Source organism: Schistocerca serialis, chromosome 2 (assembly GCF_023864345.2).
Source record: "Schistocerca serialis cubense isolate TAMUIC-IGC-003099 chromosome 2, iqSchSeri2.2, whole genome shotgun sequence".
Lineage (NCBI taxonomy): Eukaryota > Metazoa > Arthropoda > Insecta > Orthoptera > Acrididae > Schistocerca > Schistocerca serialis.
The window spans coordinates 1,161,144,492-1,161,157,033 of record NC_064639.1 but is presented as its reverse complement, the minus strand read 5'-3'; the positions used below and the strand labels follow the sequence as shown (position 1 = coordinate 1,161,157,033).

The 12,542-nt window shown below is 38.6% G+C and overlaps 1 protein-coding gene across 2 annotated transcripts in view; it reads left to right on the top strand.

Moving 5' to 3' along the window:
- LOC126458622 (probable multidrug resistance-associated protein lethal(2)03659) overlaps nucleotides 1–12,542 on the top strand; it is a 287,255-nt gene that overhangs the window by 182,664 nt on the left and 92,049 nt on the right. For both annotated transcript variants that reach the window (XM_050095789.1, XM_050095788.1), the window contains exons 10-11: nucleotides 8,980–9,266; nucleotides 11,475–11,658. In XM_050095789.1, the coding sequence (XP_049951746.1) occupies nucleotides 8,980–9,266; nucleotides 11,475–11,658 (471 nt within the window). The remainder of the gene's footprint in view (nucleotides 1–8,979; nucleotides 9,267–11,474; nucleotides 11,659–12,542) is intronic.

The window sequence follows — 12,542 nt, the reverse complement described above, 5'->3', positions numbered from 1 at the left end:
CCTGCCCTGGCATCTTCCATAAAGAGCATCACATCTAGCCAAACCTGAAGATGGTGTGACCAGTGAAATAAACAATGAAGGCATCTGCACCAGAAAGCTTGGGAGGCCAATATGACCAGGCATATTGCAGGACCTGTTAATGAAACTGGTCACACTTAGTTGTCATTGCAGTGTCCAAGGAATTTGATAGGGAACTCATTAAGTGATCGCTCCAGTTGGCTATCTAACTGAAAACAAAATATTTCCTGACTGTCAAATTCAAGATCTGGACTCATCAGGTCTTAAGATAGCACACCTGTGTTAGAATGCTAAGCACAGATGCAATAATAAATGGAATATTGAAATTCGACCAAGTAGGGACCTATCGAAGAAGGTAGTGCGCCTTATGCTCTGTCAGTTTAACCGTGGGTCCAAAAAGTGATTTATCATCAGAGATGAAATGAAATTTTCAATCATACAAAAAATGCATGATATAACACGGAAAACTATCTAATTTTGACCATATAATGTACTGGATAGATAAAAAATCTACTCAACAAGCAGCAGCAGAACACACACATAAAAGGAGGTTATAATTGGACAAGCTTTTGGAGCCATTGGCTCCTTCTTCAGGCAGAAGAGTTGAGTGAGTGGCTACTTCCTCAGGCAGAAGGGTTGAGCCCAATTGTAACCTTCTTTTATGTGTGTGTTCTGCCGCCGCTTGGTGAGTAGATTTTTTTATCTATCCAATTAAAAAAAATGCATGATGTATGTTTACCAAATGTCATGGCCAACACTTCTATTTCAATCTGCGAGCAGTGGTGGAGTAAGTTCCTTTGACATAAATGCGATTTGCATCTCCTTTCTATTCTCTTAACTTATGAGAGAGAACAATCCATATGGTATGTGGAGGTGTGTCTATGGACAGCTGATTTTAACCTCTGATTTCACTCTGTGGATTATTATTGAAAAGATGCACCTTTCTTATGGAGACAATTTAACAGCTAGGATGCATAGTAGTTCATTTTTCCTAGATACAGGCAGATGATTAATGGATTTAGGCACAAGCACATTCTGAATAGTAGTAGTAGTAGTGGTAGTAGTAGTAGTAGCTTTATTCATCCATAGAGCTCTTTCTACAAGGATATAGGATATTTGAAAGTATTTACAAGTTTAGACCAATTTAAAGTAAGCTAGTTCGTATACACATACATTTACAGACATCTAGTTAGAGCCAATCATTAGATTTACACTTGGTATACAATACTTTTTTTTTACAAATAACTTATTAAATAATGTAATGCCACACTGTTCAGTCATATCTCGCTACCACTCACTGCACACACTACACACACATTGTTTCATAACACATCACTCACTACACACACAAACGGAAACACACACTGGTGATCTCTGGACATTTTATGTACCGCAACTTCCCATTTGCTATCCTGAAAAACTGAGTCAGCGTTCCTCTAAAATGAGTGAGATGTTGAACTCAGAAACAGGAAGAGGTGTCAGCATTGTGCTGTGCACAGCTTGGGGATACGTTTTTCTAGAAAAGCAAAAAAAGAAGGAACAAATGTAGTGTGTAGATGCTATGTGGATAGTTGGATGTTTTATAATTATTATTATTATTTATTTGTATAACACTTTTTTTACCAAACCCCTACTCTGTTTTATCTAAGTAGTCCTTCAATGTATAAGATGTATTGCATAACAAGTAATTTTTAGCTGCCATTTTAAATAAGTGTATTTTTGTAATTTCTTTAATCTCTTTTGGTAATTTATTGTACAATTTTATTCCCTGGTAGAAAATGCTGTTTTGAGTTATATGTTTATTTTTTCTTGGTAAATGTAAATTGAGTCTAGCCCTTGTTCCATGGTCATGGACAGAGCTGTTTGTGCAGTAATTACCAATGTTATTTTTGATGTGTATAACTGACTGGTAAATGTATTCACATGGAGCAGTTAAAATCCCCAGTATTTTTGAACAGATCTTTACAATGAGCTCGACTAGTATTTTTAGTTATTATTCTTATGGCTCTTTTCTGGAGTTTGAAAATTGTGTTCATATTTTGTGCGTTTGTTTCCCAAAAAAGAATTCCATAGCTATGAATTGAGTGTACATATGAATAGTATGTAACTAAAACACACTGCATGTTATACACTGATGATAGCATTCTAAGGGCATAACATGCTGATGACGTTCTGTTTGCACGTACCTTTGTGTGTTCACACCACTTCAACTGAGAATCAGTATTCAATTCCTAGAAAATATGTATTTGTTACACAGTCTACAGAGGTGCCATCTACATTTAATTTACTTGTCATTTTCCCTCTTCAAACTGAAATTCATAGCATTAGTATTCTTTACCTTTGTTAAGCAAAGCTACAACTCTTCCCTGATTTTGCTGCTCTGGAAGTGTCCCTGATGTGAAGGAATCATTTATTATACTTGTTAAGGGATCTTGTATAATCTCTATGTATTGTTTCAGTACACATATTTTTTAGTTTTTGAAGAGTTTTTTTGACTTCATTCTCTGTGGTTGGAAGTAACATCATTGTATTTAGTGCAACATTATTTACAGGTGTTATATTTGTTTTGGGGAATTTTTGCTGTAACTTCTCTGCAATACTCGAGAAATGCTCGTTTACATAGTTTGCTCAGTGCTGTGGATCAGTTATTACTTTATCCCCCTCCCTTAGCAGTATGTTGTTCTGCATTTGTTTGCTTCTCCCCATTTCCTTTTTCATAACATCCCAGACTATTCTCTGCATTATACAGGGTGTTACAAAAAGGTACGGCCAAACTTTCAGGAAACATTCCTCACACACAAATAAAGAAAAGATGTTATGTGGACATGTGTCCGTAAATACTTATTTCCATGTTAGAGCTCATTTTAGTTTCGTCAGTGTGTACTGTACTTCCTCGATTCACCGTCAGTTGGCCCAATTGAAGGAAGGTAATGTTGACTTCGGTGCTTGTGTTGACATGCAACGCATTGCTCTGCAGTACTAGCATCAAGCACATCAGTACGTAGCATCTACAGGTTGGTGTTCATCACGAACCTGGTTTTGCAGTCAGTGCAATGTTTACAAATGCGGATTTGGCAGATGCCCATTTGATGTATGGATTAGCACGAGGCAATAGCCGTGGCACGGTACATTTGTATCGAGACAGATTTCCAGTACATAGGTGTCCCGACAGGAAGACGTTCGAAGCAATTGATCGGCGTCTTAGGGAGCACGGAACATTCCAGCCTATGACTCGCGACTGGGGAAGACCTAGAACGACGAGGACACCTGCAATGGACGAGGCAATTCTTCGTGCAGTTGACGATAACCCTAATGTCAGCGTCAGAGAAGCTGCTGCTGTACAAGGTAACGTTGACCACGTCACTGTATGGAGAGTGCTGCAGGAGAACCAGTTGTTCCCGTACCATGTACAGCGTGTGCAGGCACTATCAGCAGCTGATTGGCCTCCACGGGTACACTTCTGTGAATGGTTCATCCAACATTGTGTCAATCCTCATTTCAGTTCAAATGTTCTCTTTATGGATGAGGCTTCATTCCAACGTGATCAAATTGTAAATTTTCACAATCAACATGTGTGGGCTGACGAGAATCCACACGCAATTGTGCAATCACGTCATAAACACAGATTTTCTGTGAACGTTTGGGCAGGCATTGTTGGTGATGTCTTGATTGGGCCCCATGTTCTTCCACCTACGCTCAATGGAGCACGTTATCATGATTTCATACGGGAGCACGTTATCATGATTTCATACGGGATACTCTACCTGTGCTGCTAGAACATGTGCCTTTACAAGTACGATACAACATGTGGTTCATGCACGATGGAGCTCCTGCACATTTCCGTCGAAGTGTTCATACACTTCTCAACAACAGATTCGGTGACCGATGGATTGGTAGAGGCGGACCAATTCCATGGCCTCCACGCTCTCCTGACCTCAACCCTCTTGACTTTCATTTATGGGGGCATTTGAAAGCTCTTGTCTACACAACCCCAGTACCAAATGTAGAGACTCTTCATGCTCGTATTGTGGACGGCTGTGATACAATACGCCATTCTCCAGGGCTGCATCAGCGCATCAGGGATTCCATGCGACGGAGGGTGGATGCATGTATCCTCGCTAACATTTTGAACATTTCCTGTAACAAAGTGTTTGAAGTCATGCTGGTACATTCTGTTGCTGTGTGTTTCCATTCCATGATTAATGTGATTTGAAGAGAAGTAATAAAATGAGCTCTAACATGGAAAGTGGGTTTTTCCGGACACAAGTCCACATAACATATTTCCTTTCTTTGTGTGTGAGGAATGTTTCCTGAAAGTTTGGCCGTACCTTTTTGTAACACCCTGTATATTATTTTGTCATTAAATGACTTTTTTGCAGCAATCAGCACTTTCCTATGGATCTTTTTGTACCTATGATAGAAATTTATGAATTCTGGATCATTGCGACTCTTTCTCATGGAACTAAGGCATTTAAGTGTTTGGGAGGACTTCTCAATACCTGTTGTTATCCATCTGTTTTTGTGAGATGTTGATACGGACATGCATACTTTTCGAAATGCCTTTTCAAAGTTCAATTTAAATAATGTGGAAAATTTAGAGAATTTCATATTCACATTGGTTTCCTTATACATTTCATCCCAGCTTTGTTTTGCTAATTCTTTTGAAAAATCTTTTATTTTGATTTCTGATAGATGTCACTTGTAGGCTTGTAGTTTAGGGAATTATTTGAGGCCTGATTTTACTGTTGTTATTTGACAGAGGTGGTCTGATAGTCTGAGATCTTTTACAGCTGCATCACATTTATCCCTGTCCATATTTGTGGCCACGTGATGCAGTCACTGATGCAGCCACTGTACTAATCCTTGTTGCACTCTTGACCAATAGCCTTTACATATTCTGTGGCTTGCAGAAGGCCCTTTTTGCTGAGGATATAACCTAAATAAATGAGCAAATGTTGGAAGAAGGTGCATCTTAAAAGTTACACTTAAGTCCTTTATGTGCAAAGGCCACAAAAGCCGCTTGGATAATCCACAAATGTTTGTCTGTTGTGCAGCTAGTGCCCAGAATATCAATAGGGTAATTTACTCAATATAGAATTGTGGCAAGAATCTGTTACACAAATCTCTGGAATATGGCGAGGGCACTAGACAGGCCAAAAGGCAATCTGTTATATTGATTTGATGTAGTGTAAATTACCCGATCAAGACCAATATCTCCAGTGATTCTTTATCGAGACACACTTAAAAACATGCCTTTGTGAGAACAATTTTGTAGAATAGTTTACTAACAGAAATTTTAGGAAAGAGTTCGTCTAAATGAGTTTAGCGTTAAGAATCAGTGTCTGCCTGATTGTAGCCTTCATGTTTCCTTCCCAACAATCTTAACTTCATACTTATTGTTCAGTGGGATGAGGTAGGCTTTGCAAAATCCTGGACATGCTGCTGGCTTTAAGACAATATGCGACTGAAAAGCAACTGCTTTCCCTAAACCAGATATTAAGTATAAAAATGTCAATGACAGCATACCTTACTGATGAGCTGATGGAGTTTATTAAAAATGTGATGAAAATCCAAAAGCAGAATATGCATCAAGGTCAAATATATTCTCAACCAACAGATTCACAGCGACCAAACATGACAATATTTTAAAAGCCTGGTGATAAGTGATCATCAGTTGCATATGACCTAGAAGTGGCACCTTACGGTGGCCATCAGCCCGAGACTTTGTGTGCTTTGTACTGAGCAAGGTACCTTGCACACTCTGGGTGGTTTATCACCGTAACTGATACACTGGTATCTAAAAAAAAGTCACTGGAATGTATTGCACTGTTGCGTGCTGCAAAATTTTATGTGGCAACAACATATAACCACTGCCTGAAATATTATTAATGTGCATCAAATGGTATTAATGTGCATCAAATGGTACCACTGCTTGGTGCCTGTTGTGCTGTGGCATGCCGCTGCAATGTGACACTCACAATACTCATCCTTATAATGTGGACATTCCTGTTTGGAATGTGAAGAAAAACAATCTAGACAACTTGGACACAAATTTTATCACCATGAACACCACCTGCTACCAGCTTGTGGTTGTAGAGAATGCAGCTAGGTGGTTGCTGCTGAATGGAACATATTCCCTATTTTAGAGTCTATGGCCGCATCTCACTGCACTGTATCACTACAGCTCTGGACCACCTGGGAAATATCAAAGATGCAGACAAATTTGGTTGCACTGCTTGCAATATTTCAAATTCATTCAGAATTGGCAGCACTTGAGATAGGGAGGGATCTTATTAACTTAAATCTTGCATGAGGATCTCGTCATCTGGGGCTAAGTGAGTCACTATATCACAAATTAAACTTTCTGTTTATGAGTGATCTCATTCTAACAAATTTGTGAATATACTGAATCCCTGCAATTCCTTAGTCCAAGCTGCATAACTGCAGTGTATGACCTGCATTGTCATAAGAATCCTAGCTCCATTGCTGGATGAGCACAACATTACACATATTGATATGTTTGTACAGTTAATTTGCACATCTGATGTGGGTACAAAAATAGTATTCACTTAGTCATCTAATCAAAATGCCTGCATCATTACTATTTGAAGATGTATAATTTTGCATACTAATGACCAACACATATCTACATATGCAAAAAATGAAAGTTGACATCAGTGCCATCTCTGTCAGCCAGATAACTTAATGAATGGAAAACAGAAGGCTTTTGTCTACAAACTAACTAGTGGAGGAATTTTAAAGAATGGCAGAATGATGTTAGCATCATATTCGTGCAGAATCGATGCAGGGTCCACCATGGAGTTGAAGATGTAGATGAAAATCATAATGATGGTTGGAAAATTTCACTAACGTCCTGTTGTAGACTATATTTTAACAGTGTAATGTTCCGAAATGAATGAATGGAGAAAAGTATCTCATCTCTCACATAAATATAAAATGAGAATAATTTCTTAAAAAGCGGATATTTTGTGTGACTAAAAAAGCACCATTTTTTTCAACCCAGCACTTTTTCTGCCAAATCTATTCTGCTTAGGTGCTCTCTAACCAAAGATTATTCAAAGTTTATTAGTGACAGTTAACTGTCAATATATCTTACTAAAGAATTATATTATGAAAAGGATAATTCCTACTCATTATACAGCGGAGATGCTGAGTTGCAGATAGATACAACAAAAATTAAGCTTTCAGTAAGTAAGCTTTCAGCCAACAGGGCCTTTGACCAACATAGACAATACACACACTCACACACACACACACACACAGCAGTACTCTGGATTTGTTTGTAGGTAACACCCTCAAAGGAGATGTAATTGAGGATGAGGATATGGTTGGTCATGGCGGCTAGGAAGGAGGTTGTTGGTTTGGAATCCATTGGGGCATTGGGAAAGGTAGTGTTCAATAGCAGTAAGGCCATGGGCATGTTAGCGTATAGGGATGTGGCATTAATGGTGACCACATGGTGCCCTGCTTTTCTGAACAGTGCAACAGGAACCCCCCTGCAATACATCCTACATTCCTGTTATCCTCCTAGCCTCAACTTTCATTAGTCACTGTTCTCATCCATCTATCCCCTTTCCTGTTTCCATTCCAGCACTGCACAGCCCTTTATTTCACCAACTCACCCAGTATTTTTACTTCTTCTATTTTCTGCTAGCCCCCTCCCCCCCTCTCCCCCATCCACCATCTAACCTCCCAACTATACCTAACTGCCGTACTCTCCATCTTGTCCCTGCACACTCCCACTAGCAGCACTTTACTATCCCCTACCCCTACCCTGCTATACCTCCCCCTCCCCACCCCAGTCTCCTCCTTACCCTTACCCAGCTGCCTCTCCCATCATGCACTGCTGCTCGCAATCTAGTTCCAGCTGCCAGAGACTGTGGTCATTTGTGTGTGTGTGTGTGTGTGTGTGTTGTGTGTGTGTGTGTGTGTGTGTGTGTGTGTGTGTGTGTGTGTGTGTGTGTGCCTGTGTCTGTGTTATCTATATTCGACAAATGCCTTGTTTGCTGATAGCTTACTTTCTGGCAGTCTTTTTGTTGTGCCTATCTTCGAAACAGCATCTCTGATATATGGTGAATAGGAACTATCCTTTTCATGGTATTGTTACATTCCATCCTGGATTTTCAATTGTTTGTTTTTACTGAAGAAGTATTTACAGTTACTTTTCAGTGTCAATGTTAAGTTGCAAAGAGACAGGATGAGAAATTTTAAGTGCTTAAAAGTAAAAAGAAATGTTCTTAGAGTTTGGAACTTTTAGTTCTTTCCTTAGATAAGGCTGGAAAGGAAGGGCACATCATTCAGACACCACATTGAGAGGGACCCAACTGTTGTGAAGTTGATGCAAGACCATGATAAAGGAGAAGGTATCAAACAGAGTGAAAGTACAGAGATATTGCATTGATAAGCATTGTAAGGAGATGATAGAAGAATAGAGTGGGAAGTAAACATAAATTAAAGGAGAAGAGAAATGAAAAGAGGAATGAATAGCAGAAGAGGAAAACAAAAAGAAAAGAGAGTGCGCAGCTTTGTATATTGGAATGGCCACCACTGAGAGCATTTAAATGGACACAAAAGAATTGTCCACCTTCAGGAGACCAGCAATCAGCTCTTGTAACACATCATCATCATGGACTTAATGCCTACTAACAGTCCCCACTTTATTCTCACTGGTAGATTTTCATTATTTACTCAGTTGTTTACTCTGGTTTGAATTAACCAATGATGGATTTGGAGAAAGTTCTAGTGGATGGTTGCTTGCTATATTGACGTGCATTTGAATCTATTCCACTACCATAAAAGTACTCCTGCATGGTATGATTTAAAGAGTGTGGTACAGGATAAATGAAATAAATATGAGCCATAGCTTTACTGAAGTTGTTCGTATCAAGGAAAAAGAGAAAAAGAAATTGCTTTCATAATGTTATCTTCTTATTGTTTCAGAGCTCACTACTTCATGTTCTTCTCCGAGAACTTCCTCTAACTTCAGGATCAATAACAACAGACAGAAAAATTTCATATGCTTCTCAGGATGCTTGGTTGTTTGTTGGAACAGTACGTCAGAATATCTTGTTTGGACAGCCATATGATCACAGAAAGTATAAAGAGGTAGTAAAAGCATGTGCACTGAAAAGGGATTTTGAACTATTTCCAAATGGTGATAAAACTCTTGTTGGTGAAAGAGGTGTCTCTCTAAGTGGTGGTCAGAGAGCACGAATAAATCTTGCAAGGTAAAAGCAATCATGCATTTATCATTATTAATCCTGCAACTTTACATTTAGATACATACTGAGTTTGGAAGTAAGATAGCTGTAAGAGTAGTAAAATACAGGGTGAGCAAAATAAAATTGGACCAGGAAATATGTATAACAGTGGCAGGGAACTGAGCTTTGTTAATCAAAAGGAGAAGTATCCATCATTGCAAATGCTGACAACTGTGATTTATATGCATTGGTTGCTGTCACATGTCTGCATTTGCATATCTTCCACGTGCTCTGTGCCAAGTACTTTGCTATGTCATTATCTTTGACTGATTGATAGGAACAGATATTTTTAGTGGCCAGGTGAATATATCACAAAATAGTGTGTGTGATAAAACATTGTGTAGGAATAAACTTTTCATGGAGACATTGGGTCTCAAATTTATCTTCGATAAGAACACATGCAACAGTAATAAATTAAAACTTGTGCTGAGGCTTGGACTTGAACGTGGGTCTCCTGTTTACTAGGCCAATATGTTATCCACTACAGCACCCTGGCATTGTGGCCAACATCACTGCATTGATGATCAGTCTTTATCAAATGTACTGTTGAGACGCAGTATGTCTCCAGGACAATGTTATTCCATCAGGTCAACAGATCACCTACATGTGAGGTATAGGTAGGGTTTCTCCATTATGTACAACGCTGGGGTGCCATATTGGAGAGCCTCAGCAATACTGATGATTTCAGAATGGGAATTTCAAGGTGGTCTGAGGTGCAAACTGAAGTTCATATTAGGGAGGGTATTGGACCAGGGTAGTTTGTGTAGCTGTGTTAGCCACAGTGCCAGGCTGGTGTAGTGGATAACATATCTGTCTAGTAACCAGGAAACCTGAGTTTAAGTTGTGGCCTTGGCACAAGTTTTTTTTTTTTTTGTTTTTCATTACTTCAGCTATTATCCTTGTCAGAAACAATATGTGTTCATTCTTGAGTGTTACGCGAAGCACAGCTCATGAAAAAACTGTGCAGAGATGTTTGGTTGGCTCTGAGCACAATGGGACTTAACAGCTATGGTCATCAGTCCCCTAGAACTTAGAACTACTTAAACCTAACTAACCTAAGTACAGCACACAACACCCAGCCATCACGAGGCAGAGAAAATCCCTGACCCCGCCGGGAATCGAACCCGGGAACCCGGGCGTGGGAAGCGAGAACGCTACCGCACGACCACGAGATGCGGGCAGAGTTTAAGACTATATGTGTTTTGGCAAAGCCTCTAGTAAAGTTTACAATGTAAAACTTAGTGGAAAAATTGTGTGAAATGGGCTCTGTTGAGAGTAAATCCAGAACTTTCCAAAAAGAGTTTGAACATAAGAAAATGTTGCTTGGATCTAGTTGTAAATATTTTACGGGCCAGTTTTATTTCTTCCAACCTTTATACTTCAACATTAAAAGATGTAAGCTACACAACTTATTTTATATTTCACTTAAAAAATAGGAAGAACACATTCACTCAGAATAAAATTTAGAGCAGAATATGAAAGAAATTAACTTTGATTCTGAAACTACTGTGAAAGTTACCTGCTTACCCCTCATACTAACTGATATCCTCAGCTCTTGAATCTAAAGAACCTGAAAATTTGCAGGAGTGGCTTATAACATGGTTTTTAATTTTATTTTGGATTACATCTGTTGGAAGCTTGATGAAAACCTCATAGGAGATAGGACTGTACCCATTTTTGTCAAATTCCCTGTGTACCAACCAATTTCAGACTTTTTAAGGTCTAAAATGTAGCCACTACATGTTGTTCTCGATCCAGTGAAGGACCTCTAAATATGCAATACATATTCATATACTGGATATTTCGAATTTTCAGCATGGTTTTCATTTAGTTCCACATATCGTACAATTTTTGAGCTCTGAAGCTCTGAATGACTTATCTTCTATTTGAAACATATATCAATATTTAATAACATTCTTCTATTTACAAAATCTATCACCTTTCAAAAATTTTCCTTCTTTTTCTTACATTTTTTAATTTTACAAGAAAGAAAACATCTCTTACTTCTGTGGAACATTTTGAATATTTTGTTATCTCAGCCCATCCTTCATAGTTTTCGCAGATATCATCATTTTTTAATCTATGTTTAACAACTGTCTGTTGTAGCATTTAAAAAGTATTCAGTTACTATGTAACACAACTAATTGAACAACATTTATTCATTGTGTTTTGCAGGGCAGTCTACAGAGATGCAGATATATATTTACTAGATGATCCTCTGTCTGCTGTTGATGCACATGTTGGTAAACATCTGTTTCAAGAATGTATCAATGGTTATTTATGTAGAAAGACACGAATTTTAGTCACTCATCAACTGCAATATCTCAAGGATGCTGACTTGATTGTTATTCTCAACAATGTGAGTTCAACATTTGAACCAATGTATTGGTGCTGATACAAATAATAAGAATGCAGCAATGTTTTCCACACAATCTTGATAATTGCTTTTGTGCAGTTTCAGCATGTCACTCAGTGTGTTAGTCTCCAGCCATTACATAATTTAGCTGTAAGTCAGTACTCTTAGAATGAGTGTACCAGTATTGAATTAGAGAAGCGCTAACATGTCAAAGAACAATAAGTCAGTGATATGCACAAATCACACCAGATCACATCATACAGCAGGCTGAGACAGTTTCAGTCTGAATCCATTGCATATTCACAGAATTTGGTATACAGTTTCAAAATTTCTGCCTAACAAAATTAATACTGTGCAGAATTTCACTTATAATGAGTGAGCTTTCTCACAAATCATGCACAAAATTCTGATGATGAGCAGCAACAATGTAGATCAACAATCAGCTATTGTAGGAACCTCATATTACATTTGCCCATCATTCGGGAGTTGCATTTTGCATTACCATTAGTAGAATAAGTTAGTAGGTCTTGCAAACCACAGTGTGGTCTGATGACTCACAGTGTTGCCTGTTTTTCAAATAATGAATGATCTCAAGTGCACCAAAGAGTCAGTGAGCTGTTTGACCCTTATTGTGCAGATGGATGTAATTCAGGCCAGAGTAGTTTTTCTGATGTTTGTCATAGCATGACTGGTCCATCAGGTGTGACCAAGTGTTACTCATTCTTCTACACTTTCATGATGTGTAAGCTGTGGAGGTTCCTGTCTCCAAGATCACAACAGCCACGTTCACTAGGTTGATGCGTATTCCTGGTTTGACGAACTCTCATGCTTCCTGTTGCACCCTGATTGGTCTGATAAACCGTGCAATGTCAATACCATAGAAAAGT